This window comes from Bombina bombina, chromosome 6 (genome assembly GCF_027579735.1).
Source record: "Bombina bombina isolate aBomBom1 chromosome 6, aBomBom1.pri, whole genome shotgun sequence".
NCBI lineage: Eukaryota > Metazoa > Chordata > Amphibia > Anura > Bombinatoridae > Bombina > Bombina bombina.
In genome coordinates this window covers 1,005,306,530-1,005,323,247 of record NC_069504.1, presented here as the reverse complement: position 1 = coordinate 1,005,323,247, position 16,718 = coordinate 1,005,306,530, and the positions used below count along the sequence as shown (strand labels likewise).

General features: G+C 41.8%; 1 protein-coding gene across 4 annotated transcripts in view; it reads right to left on the bottom strand.

The window, feature by feature from the left end:
* LARP1 (La ribonucleoprotein 1, translational regulator) overlaps positions 1 to 16,718 on the bottom strand; it is a 341,591-nt gene that overhangs the window by 68,704 nt on the left and 256,169 nt on the right. For all 4 annotated transcript variants that reach the window (XM_053718702.1, XM_053718703.1, XM_053718704.1 and 1 more), the window contains 2 exons: positions 10,111 to 10,316; positions 9,914 to 10,020 (listed from right to left, as the gene is read on the bottom strand). In XM_053718702.1, coding sequence (XP_053574677.1) covers positions 9,914 to 10,020; positions 10,111 to 10,316 — 313 coding nt within the window. The remainder of the gene's footprint in view (positions 1 to 9,913; positions 10,021 to 10,110; positions 10,317 to 16,718) is intronic.

Genomic DNA, 16,718 nt, shown 5'->3' with positions numbered 1-16,718 from the left:
ATCCCTGGACCTGGACAGGTATCTGGGAAGTTTCTTGTTTAGATGAGAAGCCATCAGATCTATTTCTGGAAGACCCCACATCTGAACAATCTGAGAACACACATCCGGATGGAGAAACCACTCCTCTGGATGTAAAGTCTGACGGCTGAGATAATCCGCCTCCCAATTGTCTACACCTGGGATATAAACCGCAGAAATTAGACAAGAGCTGGATTCTGCCCAAACAAGTATCCAAGATACTACTTTCATAGCTTGGGGACTGTGAGTCCCACCCGGATGATTGACATATGCCACCGTTGTGATATTGCCTGTCTGAAAACAAATGAACGGTTCTCTCTTCAACAGAGGACAAAACTGAAGAGCTCTGAGAATTGCACGGCGTTATAAAATATTGATTGGTAATCTCGCCTCTTGAGATTTCCAAACCCCTTGTGCGGTCAGAGATCCCCAGACAGCTCCCCAACCTGAAAGACTCGCATCTGTTGTGATCACAGTCCAGGTTGGCCGAACAAAAGAGGCCTCTTGAACTAAACACTGGTGATTTAACCACCACGTCAGAGTGTGTCGAACATTGGGATTTAAGGATATTAATTGAGATATCTTTGTATAATCCCGGCACCATTGATTCAGCATACAAAGTTGGAGAGGTCTCATGTGAGAACGAGCAAAAGGAATCGCGTCCGATGCTGCAGTCATGAGGCCTAAAACTTCCATGCACATAGCCACTTAAGGGAATGACTGAGACTGAAGGTGCCGACATGCTGCAACCAATTTCAAACGTCTCTTGTCTGTTAGAGACAGAGTCATGGACACTGAATCTATCTGGAAACCTAAAAAGGTGACCCTTGTCTGAGGAATCAAGAAAGTTTTTGGTAAATTGATCCTCCAACCATGTTTTCGAAGAAACAACACTAGTTGATTTGTGTGAGATTCTGCAGAACGTAAAGACTAAGCTAGTACCAAGATATCGTCCAAATAAGGAAACATCGCAATACCCTGTTCTCTGATTACAGAGAGAAGGGCACCCAGAACCTTTGAAAAGATTCTTAGAGCTGTTGCTAGGCCAAATGGAAGAGCAACAAATTGGTAATGCTTGTCTAGAAAAGAGAATCTCAGGAACTGACAATGTTCTGGATGAATCAGAATATGAAGGTAAGCATCCTGCAAGTCTATTGTAGACATATAAAGTCCTTGCTGAACAAAAGGCAGAATAGTCCTTATAGTCACCATCTTGAAAGTTGGTACTCTTACATAACGAGTCGAAATTTTCGGATCCAGAACTGGTTTGAATGAATTTTCTTTCCTTGGGACAATGAATAGATTTGAATAAAACCCCAGACCTTGTTCCTGAAAAGGAACCCGTATGATTACCCCTGAAACCTCCAGGTCTGAAACACACTTCAGGAAAGCCTGAGCTTTTACTGGATTTACTGGGATGCGTGAGAGAAAAAATCTTCTCACAGGAGGTCTTACTCTGAATCCTATTCTGTACCCCTGAGAGACAATGCTCTGAATTAATTGATTTTAGACAGAATTTGCCCAAACATCCTTGAAAAACCTTAATCTGCCCCCTACCAGCTGAGCTGGAATGAGGGCCGCACCTTCATGCGGACTTGGGGGCTGACTTTGGTTTCTTAAAAGGCTAGGATATATTCCAATTTGAGGAAGGCTTCCAATTGGAAACAGTTTCCTTAGGGGGAGGATTTGGTTTTTGCTCCTTATTTTGACGAAAAGAACGAAAACGATTAGAAGCCTTAGATTTACCCTTAGGTTTTTTATCCTGAGGCAAAAAAACTCCCATCCCCCCAGTAACAGTTGAAATAATAGAATCCAACTGACAACCAAATAAATTATTACCTTGGAAAGAGATAATAATATAGACTTAGATGTCATATCAGCATTCCAAGATTTAAGCCACAAAGCTCTTCTAGTAGCTAAAGACATGGATCTAAAATCAATTTTGATATCGAAAATTGCATCACAAATATGAAAATGATTAGCATGTTGTAGTAAATGAACAATGCTATATAAGTCAGAATCCAATTCTTGCTGCGCTAAATTCTCCAACCAAAAAGTTGAAGCAGCTGTAACATCAGCCAAAGAAATTGCAGGCCTAAGAAGATAACCTGAATATAAATAGGCTTTCCTTAGATAAGATTCAAGCTTCCTATCTAAAGGATCTTTAAAGGAAGTACTATCTTCCATAGGAATAGTGGTTCGTTTAGCAAGAGTAGAAATAGCCCCATCAACTTTGGGGATCTTTTCCCAAAACTCTATTGAAATTGCTGGTAAAGGATACAATTTTTTTAAACCTTGCAGAAGGATTAAAAGGAGTACCCGGCTTATTCCATTCCTTAGAAATCATATCAGAAATAGCATCAGGAATAGGAAAAACCTCTGGAGTAACCATAGGAGGTTTAAAAAACAGAATTTATGTTTACCTGATAAATTACTTTCTCCAACGGTGTGTCCGGTCCACGGCGTCATCCTTACTTGTGGGATATTCTCTTCCCCAACAGGAAATGGCAAAGAGCCCAGCAAAGCTGGTCACATGATCCCTCCTAGGCTCCGCCTTCCCCAGTCATTCGACCGACGTAAAGGAGGAATATTTGCATAGGAGAAATCATATGATACCGTGGTGACTGTAGTTAGAGAAATTAAATCATCAGACCTGATTAAAAAACCAGGGCGGGCCGTGGACCGGACACACCGTTGGAGAAAGTAATTTATAAGGTAAACATAAATTCTGTTTTCTCCAACATAGGTGTGTCCGGTCCACGGCGTCATCCTTACTTGTGGGAACCAATACCAAAGCTTTAGGACACGGATGATGGGAGGGAGCAAATCAGGTCACCTAGATGGAAGGCACCACGGTTTGCAAAACCTTTCTCCCAAAAATAGCCTCAGAAGAAGCAAAAGTATCAAATTTGTAAAATTTGGTAAAAGTGTGCAGTGAAGACCAAGTCGCTGCCTTACATATCTGATCAACAGAAGCCTCGTTCTTGAAGGCCCATGTGGAAGCCACAGCCCTAGTGGAATGAGCTGTGATTCTTTCAGGAGGCTGCCGTCCGGCAGTCTCATAAGCCAATCTGATGATGCTTTTAAGCCAAAAAGAGAGAGAGGTAGAAATTGCTTTTTGACCTCTCCTTTTACCAGAATAAACAACAAACAAGGAAGATGTTTGTCTGAAATCCTTTGTAGCCTCTAAATAGAATTTTAGAGCACGAACTACATCCAAATTGTGCAACAAACGTTCCTTCTTTGAAACTGGATTCGGACACAAAGAAGGCACAACTATCTCCTGGTTAATATTTTTGTTAGAAACAACTTTCGGAAGAAAACCAGGCTTAGTACGCAAAACCACCTTATCTGCATGGAACACCAGATAAGGAGGAGAACACTGCAGAGCAGATAACTCTGAAACTCTTCTAGCAGAAGAAATTGCAACCAAAAACAAAACTTTCCAAGATAATAACTTAATATCTACGGAATGTAAGGGTTCAAACGGAACCCCTTGAAGAACTGAAAGAACTAAATTGAGACTCCAAGGAGGAGTCAAAGGTTTGTAAACAGGCTTGATTCTAACCAGGGCCTGAACAAAAGCCTGAACATCTGGCACAGCCGCCAGCTTCTTGTGAAGTAAAACAGATAAAGCAGAAATCTGTCCCTTCAAAGAACTTGCAGATAATCCTTTCTCCAAACCCTCTTGTAGAAAGGATAGAATCTTAGGAATTTTTACCCTGTTCCATGGGAATCCTTTCGATTCGCACCAACAGATATATTTCTTCCATACTTTATGGTAAATTTTCCTAGTTACAGGCTTTCTAGCCTGAATAAGAGTATCAATGACAGAATCTGAGAACCCACGCTTTGATAAAATCAAGCGTTCAATCTCCAAGCAGTCAGTTGGAGTGATGCCAGATTCGGATGTTCGAACGGACCTTGAACAAGAAGGTCCCGTCTCAAAGGTAGCTTCCATGGTGGAGCCGATGACATATTCACCAGGTCTGCATACCAAGTTCTGCGTGGCCACGCAGGAGCTATCAAGATCACCGAAGCCCTCTCTTGATTGATCCTGGCTACCAGCCTGGGAATGAGAGGAAACGGTGGGAACACATAAGCTAGGTTGAAGGTCCAGGGCGCTACTAGTGCATCTACTAGAGTCGCCTTGGGATCCCTGGATCTGGACCCGTAGCAAGGAACCTTGAAGTTCTGACGAGACGCCATCAGATCCATGTCTGGAATGCCCGATAATTGAGTTATTTGGGCAAAGATTTCCGGATGGAGTTCCCACTCCCCCGGATGAAATGTCTGACGACTCAGAAAATCCGCTTCCCAATTTTCCACTCCTGGGATGTGGATTGCAGACAAGTGGCAGGAGTGAAGCTCCGCCCATTGAATTACTTTGGTCACTTCTTCCATCGCCAGGGAACTCCTTGTTCCCCCCTGATGGTTGATATATGCAACAGTCGTCATGTTGTCTGATTGAAACCTTATGAATTTGGCCTTTGCTAGTTGAGGCCAAGCCTTGAGAGCATTGAATATCGCTCTCAGTTCCAGAATGTTTATCGGGAGAAGAGATTCTTCCCGAGACCATAGACCCTGAGCCTTCAGGTGTTTCCAGACCGCGCCCCAGCCCACCAGGCTGGCGTCGGTCGTTACAATGACCCACTCTGGTCTTCTGAAGCTCATCCCTTGGGACAGGTTGTCCAGGGTCAGCCACCAACGGAGTGAATCTCTGGTCCTCTGATCTACTTGGATCGTCGGGGACAAATCTGTATAATCCCCATTCCACTGTCTGAGCATGCACAGTTGTAATGGTCTTAGATGAATTCGCGCAAAAGGAACTATGTCCATTGCCGCAACCATCAAACCTATTACTTCCATGCACTGCGCTATGGAAGGAAGAAGAACAGAATGAAGTACTTGACAAGAGCTTAGAAGTTTTGATTTTCTGGCTTCTGTCAGAAAAATCTTCATTTCCAAGGAGTCTATTATTGTTCCCAAGAAGGGAACTCTTGTTGACGGGAATAGAGAACTTTTTTCTACGTTCACTTTCCACCCGTGAGATCTGAGAAAGGCTAGGACAATGTCCGTATGAGCCTTTGCTTGTGGTAGAGACGACGCTTGAATCAGTATGTCGTCCAAGTAGGGTACTACTGCAATGCCCCTTGGCCTTAGCACCGCTAGAAGGGACCCTAGTACCTTTGTGAAAATTCTTGGAGCAGTGGCTAGTCCGAATGGAAGTGCCACAAACTGGTAATGCTTGTCCAGAAAGGCGAACCTTAGGAACCGATGATGTTCCTTGTGGATAGGAATATGTAGATACGCATCCTTTAAATCCACCGTGGTCATGAATTGACCTTCCTGGATGGTAGGAAGAATTGTCCGAATGGTTTCCATCTTGAACGATGGGACCTTGAGAAATTTGTTTAGGATCTTGAGATCCAAAATTGGCCTGAATGTTCCCTCTTTTTTGGGAACTATGAACAGATTGGAGTAAAACCCCATCCCTTGTTCTCCTAATGGAACAGGATGAATCACTCCCATTTTTAACAGGTCTTCTACACAATGTAAGAATGCCTGTCTTTTTATTTGGTCTGAAGACTATTGAGACCTGTGGAACCTTCCCCTTGGGGGTAGTTCCTTGAATTCCAGGAGATAACCTTGAGAAACTATTTCTAGCACCCAAGGATCCTGAACATCTCTTGCCCAAGCCTGAGCGAAGAGAGAGAGTCTGACCCCCACCAGATCCGGTCCCGGATCGGGGGCCAGCATCTCATGCTGTCTTGGTAGCGGTAGCGGGCTTCTTGGCCTGCTTACCTTTGTTCCAGCCTTGCATCGGTCTCCAGGCTGGCTTGGTTTGAGAAGAATTACCCTCTTGCTTAGAGGATGTAGAATTTGAGGCTGGTCCGTTTCTGCGAAAGGGACGAAAATTTGTTTTATTTTTAGCCTTAAAAGACCTATCCTGAGGAAGGGCGTGGCCCTTTCCCCCCAGTGATGTCTGAAATAATCTCTTTCAAGTCAGGGCCAAACAGCGTTTTCCCCTTGAAAGGGATGTTAAGCAATCTGTTCTTGGAGGACACATCCGCTGACCAAGACTTCAGCCAAAGCGCTCTGCGCGCCACAATAGCAAAACCTGAATTTTTCGCCGCTAATCTAGCTAATTGCAAAGTGGCGTCTAAGGTAAAAGAGTTAGCCAACTTAAGTGCTTGAACTCTGTCCATAACCTCCTCATAAGAGGATGCTTGATTGAGCGACTTTTCTAGTTCCTCGAACCAGAAACACGCTGCTGTAGTGACAGGAACAATGCATGAAATTGGTTGTAGAAGGTAACCTTGCTGAACAAACATCTTTTTAAGCAAACCCTCTAATTTTTTATCCATAGGATCTTTGAAAGCACAACTATCTTCTATAGGGATAGTGGTGCGTTTGTTTAGAGTAGAAACCGCCCCCTCGACCTTGGGGACTGTCTGCCATAAGTCCTTCCTGGCGTCGACCATAGGAAATAATTTCTTAAATATAGGGGGAGGGACAAAAGGTATGCCGGGCCTTTCCCATTCTTTATTTACAATATCCGCCACCCGCTTGGGTATAGGAAAAGCTTTGGGGGGCACCGGGACCTCTAGGAACCTGTCCATCTTACATAATTTCTCTGGAATGACCAAATTGTCACAATCATCCAGAGTAGATAACACCTCCTTAAGCAGAGCGCGGAGATGTTCCAATTTAAATTTAAATGTAATAACGTCAGGTTCAGCTTGTTGAGAAATTTTTCCTGAATCTGAAATTTCTCCCTCAGACAAAACCTCCCTAGCCCCTTCAGACTGGTGTAAGGGCATGTCAGAACCATTATCATCAGCGTCCTCATGCTCTTCAGTATCTAAAACAGAGCAGTCGCGCTTTCGCTGATAAGTGGGCATTTTGGCTAAAATGTTTTTAATAGAATTATCCATTACAGCCGTTAATTGTTGCATAGTAAGGAGGATTGGCGCACTAGATTCACTAGGGACATCCTGAGTGGGCAAGACTGGAGTAGACATAGAAGGAGATGATGCAGTACCATGCTTACTCCCCTCACTTAAGGAATCATTTTGGGCAACATTATTATCAGTGGCATCATTGTCCCTACTTTGTTTGTCACATTCATCACATATATTTAAATGGAGAGGAACCTTGGCTTTCGAACATACAGAACATCGTCTATCTGATAGTTCAGACATGTTAATAGGCATAAACTTGATAACAAAGCACAAAAAAAGTTTTAAAATAAAACCGTTACTGTCTCTTTATATTTTAAACTGAACACACTTTTTTACTGAATATACGCAAAAGTATGGAGGAAATGTTCAAAATTCACCAAAATTTCACCACAGTGTCATAAAGCCTTAAAAGTATTGCACACCAAATTTGAAAGCTTTAACCCTTAAAATAACGGAACCGGAGCCGTTTTTACATTTAACCCCTATACAGTCCCTGGTATCTGCTTTGCTGAGACCCAACCAAGCCCAGAGGGGAATACGATACCAAATGACGCCTTCAATAAGCTTTTTCAGTGGATCTGAGCTCCTCACACATGCATCTGCATGCCTTGCTTCTCAAAAACAACTGCGCATTAGTGGCGCGAAAATGAGGCTCTGCCTATGACTAGAAAAGGCCCCCAGTGAAAAAGGTGTCCAATACAGTGCCTGCCGTTTTTTTAACAAAATTCCCAAGATTAAAATAACTCTCCAAAGTTATAAACCATTAAATATGCTTATAAAGTAATCGTTTTGGCCCAGAAAAATGTCTACCAGTCTTTAAAGCCCTTGTGAAGCCCTTTTAATCTTATATTGAAAATTAAGAAAATGGCTTACCGGATCCCATAGGGAAAATGACAGCTTCCAGCATTACCAAGTCTTGTTAGAAATGTGTCATACCTCAAGCAGCCAAAGTCTGCTCACTGTTTCCCCCAACTGAAGTTAATTCCTCTCAACAGTCCTGTGTGGAAACAGCCATCGATTTTAGTAACGGTTGCTAAAATCATTTTCCTCTTACAAACAGAAATCTTCATCTCTTTTCTGTTTCAGAGTAAATAGTACATACCAGCACTATTTTAAAATAACAAACTCTTGATAGAAGAATAAAAACTACATTTAAACACCAAAAAACTCTGAGCCATCTCCGTGGAGATGTTGCCTGTGCAACGGCAAAGAGAATGACTGGGGAAGGCGGAGCCTAGGAGGGATCATGTGACCAGCTTTGCTGGGCTCTTTGCCATTTCCTGTTGGGGAAGAGAATATCCCACAAGAAAGGATGACGCCGTGGACCGGACACACCTATGTTGGAGAAACAGAATTTAAATGTTTACTGGTTTTAATATCAAGAGGACTAGCTTCCTTAATATCCAAAGTAATTAACACTTATTTTAACAAAGAACACATATACTCCATTTTAAATAAATAAGTAGATTTCTCAGTGTCAATATCTGAGGAAGGATCTTCTGAATCAGATTCTCATCAGAGGTGGATAATTCATTATGTTGTCGGTCATTTGAAATTTCATCAACTTTATGAGAAGTTTTAAAAGACCTCTTACTCTTATTAGAAGGTGGAAATGCAGACAAAGCCTTCTGAATAGAATCAGTAACAAATTCTTTAAAATTCATAGTTATATATACATTAGACGTTGAAGGAACTGCAACTGGCAATGTACTATTACTGATGGACACACTATAAAAGTTTATCATGGCAACTAATACAAATGACATTAGGAGAAATAATGCTGGTAATGACGAACTTGCGTCAACGGACGTGCCTTTCGCACCAAAAAATTCTCGCGCCAAGAATGACGCAATAAAGTGTAGCATTTGGCGCACCCGCAAGCCTAAGTCAACCCGCAATTTGAAACAAAGTAGTCAATTGAAAAAAAGACTAAACCCCAGGTAAGAAAAATATTTCTTAATACTAACTTTCCCCAAATACGGACAATCTGCAAAAGGAAATACATGAACCTGACTCATGGCAAATATAAGTACAATACATATATTTAGAACTTTATATAAATGCATAAAGTGCCAAAACCATAGCTGAGGTGCCTTAAGTAATAAAAACATACTTACCCAAAGACACCCATCCACATATAGCAGATAGCCAAACCAGTACTGAAACAGTTATCAGTAGAGGTAATGGTATATTAGAGTATATCGTCGATCTGAAAAGGGAGGTAGGAGATGAATCTCTACGACCAATAACAGAGAACCTATGAAAAAGACCCCCGTTAGGAAAATCATTGCATACAATAGGTGATACTCTCCACGTCCCTCTGACATTCGCTGTACTCAGAAGAATCAGGCTTAAAAATGCTAAGAGCATGTCAACGTAGAAATCTTAGGACAAACTTACTTCACCGCCTCCATAGGAGGCAAAGTTTTTAAAACTGAATTGTTGGTGTGGTGAGGAGTGTATTTATAGGCATTTTGAGGTTTGGGAAACTTTGCCCCTCCTGGTAGGATTGTATATCCCATACGTCACTAGCTCATGGACTCTTGCCAATTACATGAAAGAAATTGTATTCTCTATCTGAATCATGAAATAATTTAGTGTTTCACATCCCTTAAAGTGAATGTCAATTTTGATGCTAAAGTGCCCGGATTTTAAAAATTCGATTAAAAACAGGGGCACTTTAATTCATCAAAATTGACATTCACTTAAAAAGGTCTTCCCTGCACAGGCATTTTAATGAGTGCGGATGCCATTAGTAATGACTTAATTTTCACAATGCAAACCTTTGCCAGCTCTTTGAGCATGCACTGTTTAAAATGTTAGATATGCTTTAAATATACAGCATTACAATTTTGGCTAGAATGTCCCTTTAATATTTTCTCTTTGGCTTAACACCTCTGTTGTAAACCTAGTTTAAAACGTCTTCTTACCTGACAGAAGCAGTGCGAGGTCTGTGCTCTCTGGAGTCCATCACCCAACCAACATGGCATTCCATTGGTGGGTTAGAGCTATGACGAGTTTTTCTTTTCCGAGGAGTCTAAAAATAGAGAACTTGTAGTTATAGTAACATCAAGACACCTTAATCACACAATTTTTGATACTGATAGCCCGGAGTTTCAAAAATTACCTTGGCATCAATTGTTCTCCCCTCTTTTACTACTGGGTAAAATCTTGGTGTAAGCGTTGGATCTTTTAACCGAGGTGTGCGTGGGGTACGAGGTGTTCGGGCATTGCGGTAATTTGGAGATTCAGGAACAGTGGTTGGTAGTGAACGGGCGATTGTGGAAGGTTCAGGAGCACCAAACAGCTTGTTAGCCAAAGCATCAGTAGGAACTGCAGAAGAGGCACACACATTAAAATGATTAAAGGGAAACTAAAGTCAAAAGTACACCTTCATCATTCAGATAACGCATCCTGTGTGATGAGGCTTTCTAATTTATTTCCATTAATCAAATTTTGCCGTCTTTTTTAATTTATACACTTTCTGAGGCACCAGCTCCTACTAAGCGTGCACATAAGTTCACAATATACGTAATACTAGTCTGTGATTGGCTGACAAATTCATTTCCATACAAAATGTTTTTTTTACTTAATGAACATAAAACACAATTTTGCAATGTGCTTCCACTAATATAGGTTGCTTGCAATTTACCTCCGATTTTCCTTATTTGCCAGGTAGTGCATTCTGTAGAAATCAGATTAACCCTGCCACATGCTACACAATATTTAATCAATGCAAGACTCAATAGTTGGTTACAGAAAGATAAACATAATCAAGAAACTTTCCAAGGGATTTGTCCCTGGGCTGCAATACAATTTTCTTGTCAACAGTGTGTTGTATTAATAATAATCATTGTGTGTATGTCCATATATCTATAAATATCTATTTATATTTACCCTTCATGTTCAAATCATTTAATAGGCTGCTTTTAATCATTAAACACAATACTCTAAATATAAAGTAGAAACAAAGTTATACCAAACAATACTTGAACGTTACAGGTTTAGCTTATGCCAACAATGACTAAGCACAAACCAACAATGATTCGGCATAACTATGTTTTCATACTCTCACTTCACATATTTGGTTCAAACTGGATTGTTCACAAAACTGTAGACTATAATGGTTTAAATAGACCGTAAAGTCAAAACTTTCCAATTCACGGCTATGATCACATTTGCGTTGTTGTCTAGAAATTTTTTAGACTTGTCTATTCGGAAGCTTCGTTAAGCTACAAATGCGGAAGACGACAGCCACTAGTAGAATTCGGCTCATTTTTGTACTTGGATTTATTCTTTTGAAAGTCCAACACCGATTTTAGTGTGCACATTTGTAAGAAGAAATCTGGCTCCAAAGAGAGGCAAATGGCACAAGTGACCGCTTTCTTCTGCATTCGGATCCTAACAAAGGATCGATCCGAAAGCACATGTCCAGTATTCTTTGTTGAAGAGAATACTAAGGTAGGATGAAGGGGAAAAAGAAAAAAAGTAGGATTATGGAAGCAGAAGTGTGTGCATGTGTCTTAAAGAGACACTAAACCCTAATTTTTTCTATCATTACACAGATAGAGAATAAAATTTTAAACCACATTCCAATTTACTTCTTTTATTTAATTTGCTTCATTTTTTTAGATATCCTTTGTTGAAGAAATAGCAATGCACATGGGTGAGCCAATCACGAGGCATCTATATGCAGCCACCAATCAGCAGCTACTGAGCCTATCTAGATATGCTTTTCAGCAAAGAATATCACGAAAAACAATTTATGCTTACCTGATAAATTTATTTCTCTTGTGATGTATCGAGTCCACGGATTCATCAAGTGGCAAAGAGAGCACCCACAGCAGAGCTGTCTATATAGCTCCCCCCTTAGCTCCACCCCCCAGTCATTCGACCGAAGGCTAGGAAGAAAAAGGAGAAACTATAGGGTGCAGTGGTGACTGAAAGTTTTAAACTAAAAATATATATGCCTGTCTTAAAAAACAGGGCGGGCCATGGACTTGATACATCACAAGAGAAATAAATTTATCAGGTAAGCATAAATTATGTTTTCTCTTGTAGAATGTATCGAGTCCACGGATTCATCCTTACTTGTGGGATACCAATACCAAAGCTTTAGGACACGGATGAAGGGAGGGACAAGACAGGGACCTTAAACGGAAGGCACCACTGCTTGTAGAACCTTTCTCCGAAAAATAGCCTCCGAAGAAGCAAAAGTATCGAATTTGTAAAATTTTGAAAAAGTATGAAACGAAGACCAAGTCGCCGCATTACAAATCTGTTCAACAGAAGCCTCATTTTTAAAAGCCCATGTGGAAGCCACAGCTCTAGTAGAATGAGCAGTAATTCTTTCAGGAGGCTGCTGGTCAGTAGTCTCATAAGCCAAACTGATGATGCTTTTCAGCCAAAAGGAAAGAGGTAGCGGTAGCCCTTTGACCTCTCCATTTACCAGAATAAACAACAAAGAAGATGTTTGACGGAAATCTTTAGTCGATTGTAAGTAGAACTTTAAAGCACGAACCACATCAAGATTGTGGTTCCTTCTTTGTGTCCTAATCCTTCATCTAAGAAGGAACGTCTGTTACACAATCTCTTGATTGATATTCTTATTAGAAACAACCTTAGGAAGAAACCCAGGTTTGGTACGCAAAACCACCTTATCTGCATGGAAAACAAGGTAAGGGAAATCACATTGTAAAGCAGATAGCTCAGAAACTCTTCGAGCCAAAGAGATAGATACTAAAAACAAAACTTTCCAAGATAGAAGCTTAATATCTATGGAATGCATAGGTTCAAACGGGACCCCTTGAAGGACTTTAAGAACTAAGTTTAGGCTCCATGGCGGAGCAACAGGTTTAAATACAGGCTTGATTCTGACCAAAGCCTGACTAAATGCTTGAACGTCTGGAACATCTGCCAGACGTTTGTGAAGTAGAATAGACAAAGCAGATATTTGTCCTTTTAGGGAACTAGCAGATAATCCCTTCTCCAAACCTTCTTGGAGAAAAGACAATATTCTAGGAATCCTAATCTTACTCCACGAGTAACCTTTGGATTCACACCAATAGATATTTGCGCCAAATCTTATGATAGATCTTCCTGGTGACAGGCTTTCTAGCCTGAATCAGGGAATCAATGACCGACACTTTGATAGAATCAATGACCACGCTTTGATAGAATCAGGCGTTCAATCTCCAAGCAGTCAGACGCAGAGAAATTAGATTTGAATGCGTGAACGGACCTTGGATTAGAAGGTCCCGCCTCATTGGCAGAGTTCACGGAGGAACAGAGGACATGTCCACTAGGTCTGCATACCAAGTCCTGCATGGCCATGCAGGTGCTATCAGAATTACAGAAGATCTCTCCTGCTTGATTCTGGCAACCAGACGTGGAAGGAGAGGAAACGGTGGAAATACATAGGCCAGATTGAAGGACCAAGGCACTGCTAGAGCATCTATCAGTACCGCCTTGGGATCCCGGGACCTGGACCCATAGCGAGTAAGTTTGGCATTCTGACGAGACGCCATCAGATACAATTCTGGTGTGCCCCATAGCTGAATCAGCTGGGCAAATACCTCCGGATGGAGTTCCCACTCCCCCGGATGAAAAGTCTGACGACTTAGAAAATCCGCCTCCCAGTTCTCTACTCCTGGGATGTGGATCGCTGAGAGATGGCAAGAGTGATCCTCTGCCCACCGGATTATTTTGGTTACCTCCATCATAGCTAGAGAGCTCCTTGTTCCTCCTTGATGATTGATATAAGCTACAGTCATGATGTTGTCCGACTGAAACCTGATGAATTTGGCCGCAGCAAGCTGAGGCCACGCCTGAAGTGCATTGAATATCGCTCTCAGTTCTAGAATGTTTATCGGAAGGAGAGCTTCCTCCCGAGACCATAAGCCCTGTGCTTTCAGGGAATTCCAGACTGCACCCCAGCCTAGCAGGCTGGCATCTGTCGTTACAATGAGCCACTCTGGCCTGCGGAAACACATTCCCTGAGACACGTGGTCCTGAGACAACCACCAGAGAAGAGAATCTCTTGTCTCCTGGTCCAGATGCAGTTGAGGAGATAAATCTGCATAATCCCCATTCCACTGTTTGAGCATGCATAGCTGCAGTGGTCTGAGGTGTAGGCGGGCAAAAGGAACTATGTCCATTGCCGCTACCATGAGACCGATTACCTTCATACACTGAGCCACTGATGGCCGAGGAATGGAATGAAGAGCTCGGCAAGTGGTTAAGAGTTTTAACTTTCTGATCTCCGTCAGAAATATTTTCATTTTTACCGAGTCTATCAGAGTCCCTAGGAAGGAAACTCTTGTAAGAGGGAAGAGAACTCTTTTTTATGTTCACCTTCCACCCGTGAGATCTCAGAAAAGCCAACACGATGCCCTTGTGAGACTTGGCTAGCTGGAAAGTCAACACCTGAATTAAGATGTCGTCTAGATAAGGTGTCACTGCTATGCCCCGCGGTCGTAGAACCGCCAGAAGGGACCCTAGCACTTTTGTGAAAATTCTGGGAGCCGTGGCCAAACCAAAGGGAAGGGTCACAAACTGGTAATGCCTGTTTAGAAAGGCGAATCTGAGGAATTGATTATGATCTCTGTGAATAGGGATGTGTAGATACGCATCCTTTAAGTCCACGGTAGTCATATATTGACCCACCTGGATCAGAGGTAGAATAGTCCGAATAGTCTCCATCTTGAATGATGGAACTTTGAGGAACTTGTTTAGAATTTTGAGATCCAAGATTGGTCGGAAAGTTCCCTCTTTCTTGGGAACCACAAACAGGTTTGAATAAAACCCTAGCCCCTGTTCCTCTTTTGGGACTGAAAAGATCACTCCCATGGTATGTAGGTCTTCTACAGAGCGTAAGAACGCCTCTCTCTTTGTCTGGTTTACAGACAATCGAGAAATGTGAAATCTACCTCCTGGAAGGGAGCCCTTGAATTCAAGAAGATATCCCTGGGACACAATTTCTAAAGCCCAGGGATCCTGAACATCTCTTGCCCAAGCCTGAGTGAAGAGAGAGAGTCTACCCCCTACTAGATCCGGTCCCGGATCGGGGGCTACCCCTTCATGCTGTCTTAGAGGCAGCTGCAGGCTTCTTGGCCTGTTTACCCTTGTTCCAAGCCTGGTTAGGTCTCCAGACTGACTTGGATTGGGCAAAATTCCCCTCTTGCTTTGTAGCAGAGGAAGCTGAAGCAGGACCACTCTTAAAGTTCCAAAAGGAACGAAAATTATTTTGTTTGGTCCTCATCTTATTTGATCTATCCTGAGGGAGGGCATGACCTTTCCCTCCAGTGATGTCTGAAATAATCTCTTTCAGTTCAGGCCCGAATAGGGCCTTACCCTTGAAAGGAATGTTCAAAAGTTTAGACTTAGATGACACATCAGCAGACCAGGACTTAAGCCATAACGCCCTGCGTGCTAAAATGGCAAAACCTGAATTCTTTGCCGCTAATTTAGCCAGTTGAAAAGTGGCATCTGTAATAAAAGAATTAGCCAACTTAAGGGCCTTAATTCTGTCCATAATTTCTTCTAATGGAGTCTCAATTTGAAGAGCCTCTTCTAGAGCCTCAAACCAGAAAGCAGCTGCAGTTGTAACAGGAACAATGCATGCAATAGGTTGGAGAGAAAAACCTTGATGAACAAAAAATTTCTTCAGGAGACCATCTAATTTTTTATCCATAGGATCTTTGAAAGCACAACTGTCCTCAATAGGTATAGTTGTACGCTTAGACAGAGTAGAAATAGCTCCTTCCACCTTAGGAACTGTCTGCCATGAGTCCCTTATGGTGTCAAATATTTTCTTAAAAACAGGAGAGGGAGTGAACGGAATACCTGGTCTATCCCACTCCTTAGCAATAATATTCACAATCCTCTTAGGGACTGGAAAAACATCAGTGTAAACAGGAACCTCTAAGTATCTATCCATTTTAGACAATTTCTCTGGGACCAGTATAGGGTCACAATCATCTAGAGTTGCTAATACCTCCCTAAGCAACAAGTGGAGGTGTTCAAGCTTAAATTTAAAGGCCGTCATATCAGAATCTGTCTGAGGAAGCGTCTTTCCTGAATCAGAAATTTCTCCCTCAGATAACAAATCCCTCGCCCCTTCAGAGCATTGTGAGGGCATATCAGATACGGCTACTAAAGCGTGAGACGGCTCAGCATTTTTCCTTAACCCAGAACTGTCCCGCTTTCCCTGTAAACCAGGCAGTTTGGATAAAACCTCAGTGAGGGTTGTATTCATAACTGTGGCCATGTTTTGTAAAGTAAATGAATGTGACGCACTAGAGGTACTTGGCGTCACTTGTGCGGGCGTTACTGGTTGTGACACTTGGGGAAAGCTAGATGGCGAACCCTCATTTACTCCTGACTGAGAATCATCTATTTCCCTATTTTTAAGTGCTAATATATGTTCTTTATAGTTTATAAACATATCAGTACAATTGGGACACATTAATCAGTACAATTGGGACACATTCTAAGAGGGGGTTCCACAATGGCTTCCAAACATATTGAACAAGGATTTTCCTTGGTGTCAAGACATGTTAAACAGGCTAGTAATGTAACAAGCAAGCGTGGAAAACACTGTAATCAAAGTAAATAACATTTAGAAATAAAATGGTACTGTGCCTTTAAGAGAAAAAAAAGCTGCACAAGTTCTGCAAAACAGTGTAAAAAAGCAGTAAACTTAACGAAATTTTTACAGTAGTATCTTATAGCCTT